At 56.7% G+C, this 16,433-nt stretch overlaps 1 protein-coding gene across 2 annotated transcripts; it reads left to right on the top strand.

Moving 5' to 3' along the window:
• Window positions 1–1,377: 1,377 nt before the first annotated feature.
• RAPGEFL1 (Rap guanine nucleotide exchange factor like 1) lies at window positions 1,378–15,195 on the top strand. Of its 2 annotated transcripts, none has more exons than XR_014304401.1 (15): window positions 1,378–2,305; window positions 5,150–5,228; window positions 6,145–6,280; window positions 6,505–6,602; window positions 8,693–8,805; window positions 9,061–9,228; window positions 9,960–10,057; window positions 10,170–10,292; window positions 10,863–11,041; window positions 11,136–11,226; window positions 11,673–11,850; window positions 12,183–12,270; window positions 12,453–12,517; window positions 12,943–12,997; window positions 13,268–15,195. XR_014304401.1 is itself a non-coding variant. In XM_082704929.1 (15 exons), exons 1-15 carry the CDS (start codon window positions 1,786–1,788, stop codon window positions 13,390–13,392), a joined length of 1,989 nt encoding a protein of 662 aa, XP_082561055.1. In that variant the 5' UTR covers window positions 1,379–1,785; the 3' UTR covers window positions 13,393–15,195. The 2 variants fall into 2 exon arrangements, 1 of the variants encoding a protein (XP_082561055.1); XM_082704929.1 differs by having other exon boundaries at window positions 1,379–2,305; window positions 11,800–11,850.
• Window positions 15,196–16,433: the final 1,238 nt, after the last annotated feature.

Raw genomic sequence — 16,433 nt, forward strand, 5'->3', positions numbered from 1 at the left:
AGCTTAATCTGGTAACTGTGGCATGTGCTGGGAGTGGAGCCCTCTCCTCTTCTTATTTGGTTCGCAAAATGCCTGGGGAGCTTGTAGCCACTCCAGCCGGTTTCTCCTCTTAACCCCAGGGATAGTGGGGTGTCCAATAAAGGGAACCCAGCAAACCAATACTTGGAGCTCTATTCCTGCTTCCTAGCCAAAACTGCTCTCTCCTTTTTACTGTTCCCTTTCCAAATCCACAAACAGATGGGTGTGCAAAGCTTTAGTTCTGTGAACACATGCTCTAGCACACATAGGACCAGATATGCACACATAGTGACATGTGTGTAGTACACACCCTGTTCAGTTCAACCACCACTCCCAGCCTTTAGCATTCCTGTCCCTGCCTTGTCCCTGCACAGTAAACAGGGGTGGGGCATTGTCCAAGGAGCTTCAATCCCTCTGGAACCTGGTGCCACTTCTCCACCTTGTTACTTTAACCTTGATGTGTTTACACTGAGTGTGTCTCTACACCCACCTCCTCCTTCTGGGGTAGTGTAGCCTTAGGGACAGAATGCTCCTGGCACAGGCATCAGGAATAAAGATCATTTAGAGTGCAAATTGGCACCACTTTCCCTCCTTCACGGCCATGTCAGCTCTGGAGGGGCGCTCTATGCTTAATGATGTTGGTTGGAAGTTCTAGAGCTTGTCACTCATCTCCATGACCCTGCCCTCCCCTGCTGCCAGGTGGGCTCAGGTGCCCTTGTACTCCTCATCTCCTCCCCACTGCCTCCTGTCTTTTCTCAGCCCAACTAGACCTGCCACAACCTGCTGCTCCCTGCCTGGCTCCTACCTGCCTGCCAGTACCTGCCTCTCGCAAGCCAGGCCCTCACCACCTATTGTGCCCTACCAGAAAGGGCAGATGGGCACCGCCCCCAGTGCCAATGCCAATTTACCCCAAGCCTTTCCAGCCCTTCTTATAGAAGGAACATAAAGACCACAAATATGGCAACAGACCATACTGTTGGGGTTGAGAGTGATGGACACCCAATCAGCAATCTTCATAAGCCTCACCTGGGTATAGGTAAACCCAAGCTGTGCAGGCCACATACCTGCCCTACTTCTTTGAAATGATACTTAAGAGCTCCTGTTAGCCCCCAAGCCAGGACTCACTCTCCGTTGGTAAATCACTGCATCACCTTTGCCCTTAATTCCTGCGTCTGCCCTGAAGCCAATCCCATTCAGCCCCTTACTATTTTCCTCGAGGCCAGCCCCAGCGCCCAAGTTCAAGCCTCGCGCGGCCCAGGGGGCGGGTCCAGAAAGGGCAGGGGCGGGGACTGGGCGGAGACTGGAGGAGGGGGCGCGGTCTCAATTCTGCCACCTTCCCCCGGGCCAGGAGCGCAGCCGCCGCCGCCGCCGCTGCTGCCGCCGCCGCCGCCGCCGCCGCCGCCGCCGCCGCGTCCTCTCTCAGCCTTGCGCTCCGCCCGCTGTCTCTGCCGCCGCAGCCCGGCCCAGGAGCGCAGAGCCCGGGGCACTGGCCCCGCAGCCTATCCGCCCTCCGCGCCGCGTGCCGGCTGCGACCGACATGGGGGGCCACTAAAAGCGAGCACTCTTTCCGTCTGGCACCTCCCCGGGCCATTGGCCACTGGACCCCGGCCAGCGAGCCTCGGGCACCTCTGGCCCCCAGTCCGGCGCCTGGCACAGCCCTCCGCTCTGCCCCTCCGGCTCTGAGCATCGTGTCCCCGCCCCCCCCCCGCCCGCGCCTGGGACACCTGGGTCCCCCGGCGGCCCCGAGGAGAGGGGCGGGGGGGGGGCATGAAGCCGTTGGAGAAATTTTTGAAGAAGCAGACGTCGCAGCTGGCGGGGCGAACGGTGGCGGGAGGTCCCGGCGGGGGTCCGGGAAGCTGCGGCGGCCCTGGCGGGGGCGGGGGACCTGGCGGGGGCGGCGGTCCAACCGGGGGACTGCGGCCGCTGCAGCGGCGTCAGAGCGTGTCTCGCCTGCTGCTCCCCGCTTTCCTCCGAGAGCCCCCAGCCGAGCCGGGGCTGGAGCCGCCCCCTGAAGAGGAAGGGGGAGAGCCGGCGGGGGTTGCGGAGGAGCTTGGCAGCGGGGGACCCTGTTGGCTACAGCTCGAGGAGGTGCCGGGGCCCGGGCCGCTCGGGGGAGGGGGGCCCCTGCGCTCCCCTTCCTCGTACTCCTCTGACGAGCTGTCCCCGGGTGAGCCCCTGACTTCCCCGCCCTGGGCCCCCCTGGGCGCCCCCGAGCGGCCGGAGCATCTTCTGAACCGGGTGCTGGAGCGGCTCGCCGGAGGGGCCACCAGGGACAGCGCCGCCTCAGGTAAGGCCCATCCATCCCGGAGTAGAGGGCTGCCACAGGGTTCCTCTTCCTTGCCCTTGGACAGTGGGGGGTGGGGTGGGGGCGCTCTTCCGGGAGCCTCGGTGTGGGGTTGAGTGGTCAGCTGAAGTGGGGCAGCGGCCTGGGAGGGGAACAGACCCTTATGCAGAAGGGAGGCGGCAGTGCCACCTTCCTCCCTGTAGCAGCCTCACCCACCAGCTGGAGAAGCTGAACCTCTTTCTCTCCTTAAGCCACCCTTCCCTTCTGGCTATTTTACCCACAGATTCTCATGGGTCCCTGATGTTGACTACCTCCTTCTTCGGTGGCCCCAAATTAAGGCCTGAAACACTAAGATGGAAGCTGCCCAGGGCAGACCCAGCTCCACCCCCCAACCCCCACCCCAAGAGGTGCTTTCCAAGACCCGAAAGACCTTCTAGGAGTCCCTGATTCTGTCTAGAAGCCCCAGAGCACAGGACTGGCCCCCTCAGTGGGGCAGTGCCAGGCAGGCTCAGGGCCCAAGCTGCCTTTTGGGCTCGGGCAAAGGGATGCATTGTCCTTAGCAGCTTGTGGGGAAGGAGGTGTTCTAGTTGGGGGCTGGTGCAGAAGTTGTTTGTCAGGGGAGAGGTGGCTGGACAGAGACAGACATTAGGACCCTGCAGCATCCCCGGGGAGGGGGGGTTCTGAGCCCCTCCAACTCCTGCCCTTCCCAAGGCAGGCCTCAGCACAGGCCTCTTTTAAAAAATAATAGCCACACCCTGAGAAACGTATTCCCTAAATGATGTTGCTATTTCACCACTCCCCACCAGCACCCCTACTAAGGGGACTGTGAGGAAACTGAGGCCCCAAACTGCTGGTTAGTGGTGGAGGTAGAAGAGCGATGACGGGTCTTTAGGTCTGCCTCTCTGCATTTCATTAAGCCCAGCAAGGTCTGGGGAGGGGATCCCTGCTTAAGGGCCCAAAGATGGGGGTTTCACACTTTGCTTTAGACCTCTGCGGGGAGCCTGGACCTAGGCTTATGGAATAGGACACTGCTCCCCTAGATTTTCCTCAAGACCTGGGTCCTCTTCTTGGCTCAGCTGTCGTTGCCCTGGGGAGCTGACACCTTTTGGATTTAATTAGAAAAATATCAGACACACACAGCTCTCCTAACCATAACTTCCCGCCTACACCACACACCCTGTGTCTCTATGACACATTCCCTGGGGAGGCTGTGCCTTGGACCAGAGCCTGGCTTGGAAGAGACAGACGCCAAACTGTAGCCCCCATAGCACCATCTCCCCCACTCTGCCCTGTGTTCCTCTTCCTTTGCTCTGGCTCCGATCTCCCATGAGATAGATGGGAAGGATATTGGGCAGCCCTATACCTCATCACCACCTTTGGAGCCAGGGGTCACGGCTGGGGCTCTCAGACTCACTTTAAGAACATAGCAGGGTAGCGAGGCAAAGAGGAAAGGGAGAACGTGTCCTTCCCCTTCCAGAGGGACCTGGTGCCATACACTCTGCCTGGTCTCTCATGGGGAAGGACTCTTGAATTGCTCGCCACCCTATTACCTGGGCTGGCAAGCTAGATCTGCAAAGTAACTGCTTTGGGGAACCTCAAACCAGTTCCAGGGTAAATGAGGATCACCTTAACATGCCACTCTGATATTCTCCAGTATAACCAATGTTCTCAAACCATCTTGGCTTCCTCCCAGAGTGCGTGGGAGGAGGGGACTTATAGAAGTTATCCTCAAACCAGTCCAAGGCTTGCAAACATCTAAGTAGCCCAATCTCACCACTGTGCTCTACCCTGACACGCTGCTTGCCTGGGGCATACTGAGAAAAGAACAAAGACTCAGGAGTCTGGGTTCCTACTCTGGTTCCAGGCAGGTGCCTCTCAGCTCTGGGCCTCAGTTTCTCATTGGTGAACTGCAACAGTTCAGTTAGAGGATCTGGTGTTGGTTCTCCTCCTCTACTTTCATGGCTAGAACCAAATGCCAGGGAGCCAAGGGACGTCAGAAGCCTTGGTTTTGTCCTGGGGCAGTGCCTGGGGACCTGGCCCTAACCTGTCCTGGTCAGGACACCTGGCTCCTGGCTTCCTCCCTGCTCCCTGCCTGTCTCCGTGTGTCAGGCTGCCCTGCCCCACCCCAGGGCTGGCTGCAAGTCAGGGCGACCTTGTACCTGGCTGACTGGCTGAGCCAGGCCCAGATGGGGGAGTGGAGGGGAAAAGAGTGGTGAGAGCCACTCCCCTCCACCCTTCCATCATTAACCCTTCCATCTCTGAGCATCCAGAGGACACAGGGCTTCTATTTAAAGGCTTTGGGATCAAAGAGATGGCAGTCACTCCCTCTCCTTTTTAATGGGGCTGGTTCTCACCTGCCCAGTTGGAACTCAGAGCTGTTATGTAGGGAATAGGGAGGGGAGGAGGGATACAGACATAGACACACACACACACACACACACACACACACACACACACCCCACTGAACTTAACCTCTGTGTTTGGAAGTTGTTTGTCTAGAGACACTTCTGTGTTCGACCTCTTTTTGGGGGCAGATCTCAATCTTGCCATATTATCTGACCAGCTTCCCACATACATTGAAGAGTAGTGGGCGTGGCCATCAAAGGGCGCCCCCTCCTTCCCTCCAGCTGCCTTGGCAGCTGCCAACCCCACCCCCGCAGCGGCTGCCCAGAACCTTCACACGTGTGTGTGCACGCGCTTGTGCAGAGCATGACGGGGCAGGTGGCTAGGGCTCCAGACTGGCAAAGGAGAACTCCGTCTAGGAGGCAAGAGGGGGCCGGTAGGGAGTGTCCAGTCGGGTCCTGGAAGTGCCCGCCTGACATCAGTGGCACCAATTGATCTCTACAGATATCCTGCTGGATGACATCGTCCTCACCCATTCTCTCTTCCTCCCCACGGAGAAATTTCTGCAGGAGCTACACCAGTAATATCCTTTTATGGAGCTTGCAATAGGGGAGGTCAGGAGGAAGCCACTCCCCCTACCCCACCTGTGATAGGGTCCTCAGCGCTTCCCTAGGAAACACACCTGGGTTTCAATTCCAGGGGTTTTACTCACCCGCTGTGTGACCTTGGGCAGACCACCTAACCTCCTGGGGCTTCAGTTTCCTCTTCTGTAAAAAGGGGGTAAACAGCACCTGCCTGCCTCCCTATGGGGTTGCTGGGGAGATGAATCTGATAGTAGATGTGGGAGCGCTCTGGAGACTGCAGAGCCTTGGGCCAACATAAGGTGTTATTATTCTATTAAGAGAGCCCTCTCCCCACTGAACTGTTGCTCTAAACATCTGGTTGCAAGTGGGTTATTATAGGGTCCAATGTAAACATCAGGTCAAGGCTGTGCTTCAGTGGGGTCTGCTAGAGGCAGGCCACAGGCCAGGCTCTTTGTAGGGTCTCATGTAAGCACAGGGCCTCTCACTGAGTTATTTTAGGATCTAATTGTACATGTCAGGCCACTGAGTAGAATACCATAGGCTCTCTTAGAAACACTAAGCCTTACACTGAGGTATGGTCAGGTTTGTGGTAAGCCCCCCTGGCCTTTATCGGCTCCAGGTTTTGGGCTGGTCAGGGGTTGGGTGGGTCCCGGAGGGATCTCTCCAAGTGAAATTCAAACAGGCAGGATGCTGTCAGATGGACATGGTCAAGTTGGGGCCATCCCTACCTACTCTGAGCAAAATCCCAGGCTGGGACATAAAGGGGTCTTGTCTCTAGGGACCCCTGCACCTCCCTTGTCCCTGGCCCCAGATTAGAGAATATTTGGGGGGGTTTAACCACCCACCACTTCTCATCTCCTTTCCCAGTTTCTTCTGGTCTGCCTGCCCAGGGATTTTTCTTAACTAAGGGGTCAGTTTTGTTTGGGCAGGAGGCATGGAGGGCCCCGAGGGGCTGGGCCGGAAGCAGGCTTGTCTAGCCATGCTCCTTCATTTCCTGGACACATACCAGGGGCTGCTGCAGGAGGAAGAGGGGGCCGGCCGCATCATCAAGGTGGGCCTGGGAAGAGAAGGCGGGTGAGCAGGCTATTAGAAGGGGACTCCTGTGAAGGAGCCATACTCCTCAAGCTGGGTACCTGGAAGGAGAAGATGCCAGTGGACCTCAGTTTATATGGTTCCTCTATGTTTAAAGACGTGGAGATGCTGCCCCAGCCCTTGCCAATAGCGAAGCTTGGGATGAGACCCCTGCCTTCACCTTCTCTCTCCTCTGCTCCCCAGGATCTGTACCTGCTGATTATGAAGGATGAGTCCCTTTACCAGGACCTCCGAGAGGACACATTGAGGCTGCACCAGCTTGTGGAAACAGTGGAGCTAAAGTGAGGGGAACGGGTTGGGGGAGGGGATAGGACAGAAGTCCCCCATGTTCCTCTGTTGTGGGGACTGCCTCTGGCCTTTTGGCTCCAGTGTGGTTTTATTTCAGCAGCTTTCTCTTGCTAGAGGGTAGCACAGAGCAAAGCCTCCAGTTACTGACTTGTCCATTCTCCTACCCATTTCTTTGTTAATCCAATGGTGTATGGGGACATATTTAACAACCAGCACTCTGGGGGTGGGGAGAGCCCCTATTTGTAGCTTTTGCTGATTCCCATGATGTAAATTCTCTCGCTGGCTGATTTCCAGCAAGGTCCTGTGAATGTGAATACTGAATGTGAACTTGGGAAGAAATGGGCAGTGGCGGGCCATTCCACAGTATTTTCAGCATACAAATACACGAGAGGAAAATAACACCGAGAGCATAAATAAGAGCAGGGCACCTGGTGGTTCAGTTGTTAAGCATCTGCCTTCAGCTTGGGTCATGATCTCAGGGCCCTGGGATCGAGCCCCGCATCAGACTCCCTGCTCAGCGAGAAGCCTGCTTCTCTCTCTCTCGCTTGCTCGCTCACTCTCCCACTCCCCCTGCTTGTGTTCCTTCTCTTGCTGTGTCTCTGTCAAATAATAAATAAAATCTTTAAAAAGAGCATAGATAATAGCAAAATGTAGTAAAACAGGATGCTACCTTTGGGGTGATAATTTGGGTAGATGTTCATAAAACATTTCTTTATATTTTATACTTTTTATATTTTATATGGCTATTTTAAAACCTAGAGGCAGAATCTCCCCAAATTTCACAATCTCTTCTCATGAGCCAATGTGAGTCAGCTTCAGGACTCCACTTTGTCCATCTGTCTGTCCATCCATCCATCCCTCTGACCATTTCAGTCTCTTTCCTCTCCATTCCCACCAGTGCAACCCTTGTTTCGACCTCATTAGCTCTCACCTGGATTATTGCCACAGCCTCCTGCTCAGGGCTTCAGCTCATGGTCTTGCATCCTCTCCTTCTTATGCTGACACCAGAGAGATCTTTCCAGTTTGACAACATCACGCTCCTATTCCAAAAACATCCAGGGCTCCCTATTGCCCACAAGACATAATTGCAACCCCCCCCTTTTTTTTTTTAAAGATTTTATTTATTTATTTGACAGAGAGAGACAGGGAGTGGGAGACGGAGAAGCAGGCTCTCCTGTGGAGCAGGGAGCCAGATGTGGGGCTTGATCCCGGACCCTGGGATCATGAACCAAGCCAAAGGTGGACGCTTAGCGACTGAGCCACCCAGGCGCCCTCAAATTATAACACCCTTGCAAGCATTCAACACCCCCGTCTTTCTGCCAATGCTTCCTGCCTCATCTCTCACATCCCCCAGCCCCCATGACACTCACTATACACCCCACCATTCCCTGAACTCCTGGGCATTCCCAATTCTAATTTCTTGCCATCATTTACATGGTTCACCCAAGAAGGACCACCCTGTACTCACTTCTCTTTCTGTTGTCCTTCAAGACCACGGTCAAAAACATCTTCCTGATGAAAGTTCCCCCTCCCTCTTGCCAACAGAACTCTGCTTGTACCCTTGTTATATCACCTAACACCTCCTGTCTCGTGTTAGAAGTAGCTGTATCCATGTCTGTCTTCCTCCCAGGCTGTAAAGTCCTTGAAGGCAAAATTCAGGAAACAGAGGATGACCTACGCCTACCATGTGCCAAGTAGTGTGCTAGGCCTGGAGGGTGGGGAAAAAAAAAATCTAAGAAGAAGTAAGCCCAGCCCTCAAAAGCTCTTAGTCTTGCAGAAGAGATAAGATACACACATGAACAAATATTAGCCCCGTGTCTTAGAGCAGTTGATGCCAAAAAGTGACCTTTCCTGGTGGGTGGGGTGGATCAGAGAATTCACGGAAGAGGTGGCATATGATCTGGGTCACTTGGACAGTCGTCCCATGCTGGTCACTGTCTCCCTTCTGACCTCTTTTACCACTTTCTGAACCTGGTGCTGCTGCATCCTTGACTCAATTCTGATAATCCCTTGCTTGGTGTTGCCTGCCTGGCGCTCCATATGCGTGACAGGACTTCCTGACGCCCAGCTGTGTCCATGCCAGGATCCCAGAGGAAAGCCAGCCACCCAGCAAGCAAGTGAAGCCACTCTTCCGTCACTTCCGCCGGATTGACTCCTGCCTGCAGACCCGAGTGGCCTTCCGGGGCTCTGATGAGAGTGAGTGTGGGCGTCAAGCGGGGCAGAGCTTCTGGAGCGGCTCAGAGGGCCCTCTGGGGCGTCTGGGTTTGAGGGCACCTTCAGCGGAGTCTCCTGGTGGAGTGGAACCTGTCCTTTTGACAGCCTCTTGCTCAGAAGCCAGCTGACTGAAGGTTAGGGGTGAGATGGGCTGGGAAACCGACATGCGCTGAGGGGGCTGTGTCTGTGCTGCCCTTCTGCCTTCTTATGCCAAGCCACCTCCCTGTCTCTGCCCAGTCTTCTGCCGGGTCTACATGCCTGACCACTCTTACGTGACCATCCGCAGCCGCCTCTCGGCGTCTGTGCAGGACATCCTGGGCTCTGTGACAGAGAAATTGCAGTACTCAGAGGAGCCTGCTGGGCGTGAGGACTCCCTCATCCTGGTGGCTGTGGCTTCCTCCGGAGGTGAGGCTTGGGAAGAGCTGGGTTGGGTGGTGGTGGGGGCCATCAGGAGAGGAGAAACTCAAAAGCCTGGTGCTCTGGGGCGGGGGTGCGGCCGAACTCTAGGCCCTGGCTTCTGGAAGTGTGGTTCTGGGACCAGTCACATGAGCACCACTGACCTGGGGGTTTATTAAAAGTGCAGTACCTCAGACCCTGCTCCAGACCCACCGATTCAGAATGAGCATTTTAACCAGATTCCCAGGTGATCCCTATGCATATTAAAGTTTGGAAAGCACTGGTCCAAGACACTTGGATTTGGATTCTGGTGCTTGCCTTTCCTCACTTTGGGATCTGGTTCTTTAACCCCCCAGACCATCTGAGGATGCTGTTTTTGAGGCTAAAAACACAGGGTGGGCCTCCAACTTCTATGGGAGGCAGGAAGCCTGCAATGTAGCCAAAACCTTCTCTTCCTTTGAGGCAAGGGGGGAAAAAGTCCTGGTGTCCCCCAGCTGATAGAATGAGAGAACTGTGGAAGAATATTGGGTCTAAAAAAGAGCTATGACTGCAAGAGAATTCATTATTTGAAAAATGTCAGGTAAATATGGCATAAACTGATGGTAACCTAACATGAGTCCCATTAGTCTAGAATGTGTCTGTGCAGGGTTAGGAGTTTCCAGGTGGGATGGCGACCGTGGCTGGGGTGTGTGAGGGTGCAGGTGGCCGGGGCCGAGGCAGAGCAGCTCGTTCTCCTGCAGAGAAGGTCCTTCTCCAGCCGACTGAAGACTGTGTCTTCACCACACTGGGCATCAACAGCCACCTGTTCGCCTGCACGCGGGACAGCTATGAGGCCCTGGTAAGAACTCTGTCCCAAGGCCTTGGCTGGGAGCCAGGGCCCAGAGGGGCTATGGGCAGAACCTCACAAGCCCAGAGTGGAGTCCAGCCCCTATGCCCCTGCCTGCCACCAGATGCCCCTCCCAGAGGAGATCCAGGTCTCCCCTGGAGACACAGAGATCCACCGAGTGGAGCCGGAGGACGTTGCCAACCACCTTACTGCCTTCCACTGGGAGCTGTTCCGATGTGTGCATGAGGTGGGGACTGTAACTAGTGCTGGGCTGGGGGGCTGGAGGGAGAAATGTGCCATTGTGGGGGTTCTGGAGACCGGCAGGCTGTGCAGCTGAACTTGGGGTTAGAAGACTGGCTGGCAGGGTGCCCTTGGGCAGTTCACCCCAACTCACCCCAGACTCTCTGAGCCTTATGTCCCCAATCTGGGAAAACAAAACAAAACAGCAAAGAGAGAGATCCCCTTAGTAAGGTGGGTCTTACATAGAACCTGATCCATGGTTACCCTCTTTAAGCTATTCTCTATTAAAGAAAGAAAATAAGGCAGTCACAATAATGTCTATCAGATGGTTCAAGGACCTGGCACCTAGTAAGTGCTCAGGGGATAGGAGAGTATTATTAATGTTGCTCCCTGCCCCCCATCTCTGTTGCAACCTGTCTTGTCCCTGTTTTCTTCCATTTGCCACCCTCCCGCCCCTGCCCTTCGGCCCTTCCCCCCGCCCTGTGGCCACCCGGCCACTTACATCCCCCCCACCTCCCTACATGCCCCCCTCCGCCCCCTCGCCGGCGGCCCTCCACCACGCCCACCGTGGGTGCAGCTGGAATTCGTGGACTATGTGTTCCATGGGGAGCGCGGCCGCCGGGAGACGGCCAACCTGGAGCTGCTGCTGCAGCGTTGCAGCGAGGTCACGCACTGGGTGGCCACCGAGGTGCTGCTCTGCGAGGCCCCGGGCAAGCGCGCGCAGCTGCTCAAGAAGTTCCTCAAGATCGCGGCCATGTGAGTGCGGCCGGCGGGCAGTGGGTGGGGGGCGGGCGCGGAGGGCCCCCTCGCCCCCACGGCACTCGCTGACTCCGCCTCCCACCCCACGCAGCTGCAAGCAGAACCAGGACCTGCTGTCCTTCTACGCCGTGGTCATGGGACTGGACAACGCTGCGGTTAGCCGCCTGCGGCTCACCTGGGAGGTGATGACACGGCTGCCCTTTCCTCTCCTCCCGCCTGTGCTGGCCCGGCTGGGGCGGGGGGCTGCGGCGGGCGTCCTTGGCCTCCGGGGTTCACCCAGGCGGCCGCTCCTGGCCAGTAGGGAGCCTTTGTGCCGAGCGGAGGGAGGCGCCCTCTTCTGGCAGGTCCAGCCCCCCCCCCCCCCCCCCCCGGGCGGGCACTCAGTTTGGCTAACGGACCCTGTCCTGTGCAAAATAGTAAAAAGCCGGAATCCCCGCCCGCGTGGGGCAGGCAGCCTAGGCCAGATGGCAAGCTTGGACCCTGGATTGCAGCTAGCACTCAGCGAGTCCCCTCGCGCGTGGCGTATACCTAAGCAGAGACTCGAATTCCCCCGGTGTAATTCGTTCCTGTGGGCTCTTCAAGCTCCCGGGACTGCATCAAGGGCTGACTGTATTTCCCCACCCACCAGCTGGCCAGCCCCCTGCAAGACAGCCAGGCCCTTTCCCCCTCTGACACCGGGGGATTAGCCAGAGCTGCCGTGAAACCCAAGGAGCTCCACTCTGACATTTCCTCTCCTTCCTTCAAACTCTCTACAGAAGCTGCCAGGGAAATTCAAGAACTTGTTCCGCAAATTTGAGAACCTGACAGTGAGTGGGTTCAGCTCTTTTATCTGCCCCTGGACTTGTACCCCAGAGGCCCTCTGTCCCCATAAGCCTGTTTCCTCAAGCTTCCCTTCAAGGTTTTTAGTGCCTGAGACTGTCTCCCACCCCCATACTGGGAAGGAAGGGGTGGGAGCATTGCTACCCCCTTTTCCTTGGAGGAGGGAGAAGGGTCAAGCCTCTTCCCTACTTCATCCCCAGCTAGACACCCATATGTATGCTCTCTGATCAGAGATGGATCTAGGGCAGGAGGATGAGGGAGTAGGACACATCTTTAATGTGCACTATCTGCCCCTTTACCTCTCTTCCCTGAACATCAGGACCCCTGCAGGAACCACAAAAGCTACCGAGAAGTGATCTCCAAGATGAAACCTCCTGTGATTCCCTTCGTGCCTCTGATCCTCAAAGGTGAGAGTCACTCCTGTGCCCTTCTGGCCACACTCTCCATGCCCCAGTTCTGGCTCTCAGCCCCTGGCACTCAACTCTGAGTGCCCACCTGGAGAGGAGCCCCCCAGTGAGAGGTTGTAGGGGAGGGGAAAGGCCCTTTGGACCTCCTTCTTCCTCACATGGGTTTCTTTTCCATTCCCTAGACCTGACTTTCCTGCACGAGGGGAGTAAGACCCTTGTTGATGGTTTGGTGAACATCGAGAAGCTGGTGAGTGGCACTGCTGACCGTGGCCTGGGCGTGGAGGCTGGCATCCTTCCCCCTCTCCTGGCAACCCCCTAAAGACAGCAGCCTTTCTCCTTAGTGCCCAGCTTGCCTGACAGACTCCTGACTGTCCCCGGTGGCATTGCCGTGGCAACCCGCCCACGGGTGGCAAAGCTGACAGGCAGCTGGGGAGGGATGGGGCGGGTGTGTGTGTGTGTGTGTGTGTACGCGCGCGCGGGTGCACGCACCTCTTTCTCTCCCCACAAGCCGGTTATACCCCTCCTTTGGTTCTTCTGAGACCCTCCAGGATCAGATCCTGGAGGGAGCAGGGTCAAAGCAGCAGAGCTGGAGCAGAACACAGCAAGGGGAGTATTAGAGGGGGGAGCCTCTTTCTGAGCCCTTTTTAGGGCTCATTCCTTGTCATCTCCCAGCATTCAGTGGCTGAAAAAGTGAGGACAGTCCGCAAATACCGGAGCAGGCCCCTCTGTGAGTACCGGGCTTCTAACAGCCTCCTGGGGAGAGCTCTGCCTGAGCGGGAGGGATCTGGGAGGAATCCCTGCTCACTTCTTGATTTCCTTAAACTTGTCAGCTCTCCACCCTCTCTCCTTAGCCTTCCCCGGAGCCCTCCTGCCCAGCACCTGTCCCAATTCACACCCCTCTCCTCTGGCCAGCGTGCATGGAGAGAGGGAGAGCGAGAACGCGGTGGGTGGGTGGGAGGCTGGGAGCCTGAATGCTTTTCTCTTGTCACACCCCCAGGCCTGGATATGGAGGCATCGCCCCATCACCTGCAGACCAAGGCCTATGTGCGCCAGTTCCAGGTCATCGACAACCAGAACCTCCTCTTTGAGCTCTCCTACAAGCTAGAGGCCAATAGTCAGTGAGAACAGAGGTTCCGGTGGGCGCCCCGCCGAGGTCCTCGGGCACCTGGCACTCAAGCACTTTGCACGATGTCCCAACCCACCCCTGACACCTTTCCGCTGGGGCAACTTCTTGCCCCTCAGGGAAGAGTCAGATGGACTTACCCCTGGACTCAGAAGCCTGTCTACCTTGCTGAAATCCTCTCTCCCTTGCTCCTTCCAGCCCACACCCCACTTGGCTGGTTTCTTCCCTCGCAGGGAAGGGGGCAGAGAGCTCCTTCCTCTGTCCCCTCCCATCAAGGTCCGGTGCAGAGATGGAGCTTCCAACCTCCTCCCAAGCAGGCAGGAAATCGGCCCACCCTCCTGTCTCACAGAGCAGAATCATGGGAGGGGTTGGCAACCTTCCTCTCCAGCCCGGTCTGCCCTCTCCCTGGTCAGAGCCGGGACCCCTGATGTACCCCACTGGAATATCACATCGCCCTTGTGTCTGTGTGCCTGTGTGCGCCTGTCCCCTTGAAGAAGCAGGAGTATATCCGGTAACTGCGGGAGGGTGTTTTGTATGGAGAGGTTCTTCTGTTTGGTGCTGCCCTGGTGTACTGGGCCCCGCAATGGTGTGGGGGTGCTCTCCCCACCCCCCCCACTCCCTGCTCAGCTCCTTTGGGTGCCCTGCATGCCCAAGCCTGTGGGCAAAGCCGTTCACAGGGCAGGGGGCATCCCGTCAGCTCTTGTGGGTCCCCCACTCAGGCCTCCCCAGGGTCTCTGGGTGGGCTCCAATGAGAGGGTAAGAGATGCTCAGGGAAACACAGGCCTTGGCTGCCTACCGGACGCTTCCTCCGCATTGCAGGGTGGGACGTGGCGCCATCAGGAGCCGGGGGTTCTGCTGCCCACACTCCTGCTTTCGGGGAGTCTGCTGCTAAGAAGGGAGCTGTCATCTCCCTTCTGGCTCTTCGGCGGGACACCAACCACATGGTCTCTATCCTTCTTCCTGTCTTGACTCCTGCTGGTCCTCCCCATCAGAGCTGGGGTGAGGTAGACCCCTGTACCTGGGCTGGCAGCGCCCGGGAGTGAGAGCAGAGGGAATGGCCAAGGCTGTCAAGGCAAAACCAGACTGTGTTGATGCCTTTCGTACCTCTCTGTCCCCCCACCCTCTCCCACGGGGGCCTCCAGGGCAGAGGGGCCCAGCGCTCCTGGGAGCTACTGGGAGAGGTTTCTGGGCACAGCCTCGCCCCCCCCCCTTCTGACACCACCTCTTCCCCTTCTGAAGAGGCAGCGGCGGCAACAGCAAAAGCAGCTGCTGCTCCTGCTCTGAGGGTGTACATATTTTTTACCAAAAGCTCTGGAATTGTAAATTTATTTTTTAAAACTCAAAGAGGGGAAGAGCCTTGTATCATATGTAAACATTGTATCATAGGTTATGTTGTACAGTCCCTTTTATACAGCGGTCTGTCTGGTTCCTGCCACAAAACAGTGTATATGGGCTCCCTACCCCCAGCCTCACAGACACAGGCACTGTGTCCCGCCTCCTCTATCCGCCCCCACCCCCCCCAGACAGTGACCACAGCCCGCCCCCGCCCTACTTCCTCCCTGCAGCTGTCCACGTGCCCTCCTCTCCCTGAGGCCACCTTTCCTCCTAAGCCTGCTTGGCAGCCTCCTCTTCTCAAGCACTGGGGTCCACTGGTCCAGCCTCATCTGCTGCCCGCCCCTAGCCTTGATGCCTGCCCCACTGCTCTCCAGCTTTGCCAGCGTGAACCGTGTGGACCGCAAATAGGCTCGGTTGTCTGCAGAAACTGCTGGGTGGAGAAAAAGCTGATAAAGTCTATGAATCAAGCTGCTTGCTGTTCTCCATTCTGTTCCTCTGAGGCTAGGGCAGGGGGTGAGGGAGGGAAGAGGGACCCCCCCCCTCTCACTGCACTGGGTCCCTCAGCAGGCTGCTCTGGAATGACTGGAAGTGTGAATGAGAGGGAAAGGTGCCAACCTCATGAGACTGGTCGCATGGTGTCTGGGACACAGACAGGTGCCACGGGCACGTGAGCTCGTTAAATGCTAAAGCCGTCAAGGCAGAAGGTGGAAGCTGGGAAGTCCTAGCAAAAGGGACAAGTCACAGGCGAGCGAGGGGACAGAACTGGGCCCCTAACTGAGATATGTCACTGCAGGCAGCGTGCACATCCCACCAGCCACTACTCAGACAGTGTGCACTATTCACACAACCGATGTCTACCACTTACAATAAGATGGGGAGCAGCTAGAGCCTAGTGTTCGGCCCTAAGGAGAACCTAAGCTTCAGGAGATGATACATATTCAAAAAGCCACACAGGAGCCCTCATCTTCCCACGTCACACACCTGTTACTCCCTGTCTTCTGCATCTCAGGAGATGCTCCTCCCATCCACCCAGGGTTTCAAGGCAAGAATGCAGCACTTGCCCCTCCACACCTCCCTCTCAGCTCTCCCTCATCTCATCGGCCTGTCCTGCTGGCTGCAATTCCAGAACATATTCTGATTGGTCCACTTCTCTGTGACTCCTCTGTGACCCCCCTGGTGCAAACCACTCGCCATTCTCCCCTGGATGACCACCCCAGTCTCCCACCTGGCGTCTCAGCTTCCTCTGTCCAGCTCGAACCTCATCCCTCCACTTGGTTCTCACACCGTAGCCAGGTTGCTCTGTTAAAAACCTGAATCAGATCATGAATGGCTAAAATTAGAAACAGTGAGGGATGCCTGGGTGGCTCAGTCGGTTAAGCATCTGCCTTCGGCTCAGGTCGTGATCCCGGAGTCCTGGGATCCAGCCCCACATCAGGCTCTTTGCTCAGCTCAGAGCCTGCTTCTTCCTCTGCCCCTCTCTCAGCCCCTCCCCTTGCTCTTTCTCTGACAAAATGTTTTTTAAAAAATAAAAACTGGGATGCCTGGGTGGCTCAGTCATTAAGCGTCTGCCTTCGGCTCAGGTCATGATCCCGGGGTCCTGGGATTGAGCCCCGCATCAGGCTCCCAGCTCAGCTTCCTCTCCCACTCCCCCAGCTTGTGTCCCCTGTCTCACTGTCTCTCTCTCTGTCAAATAAATAAATAAATC

Source organism: Mustela nivalis (genome assembly GCF_964662115.1).
Source record: "Mustela nivalis genome assembly, chromosome: 17".
NCBI classification, from domain to species: domain Eukaryota; kingdom Metazoa; phylum Chordata; class Mammalia; order Carnivora; family Mustelidae; genus Mustela; species Mustela nivalis.

Coding starts and splice junctions, on each gene's coding strand:
- RAPGEFL1 (XM_082704929.1), top strand. CDS start 1,786: ATGAAGCCGTTGGAGAAATTTTTGAAGAAGCAGACGTCGCAGCTGGCG. Junction 6,281..6,504: donor GGGCCGGCCGCATCATCAAG/GTGGGCCTGGGA, acceptor TCTGCTCCCCAG/GATCTGTACCTGCTGATTAT. Junction 6,603..8,692: donor GTGGAAACAGTGGAGCTAAA/GTGAGGGGAACG, acceptor TGTCCATGCCAG/GATCCCAGAGGAAAGCCAGC.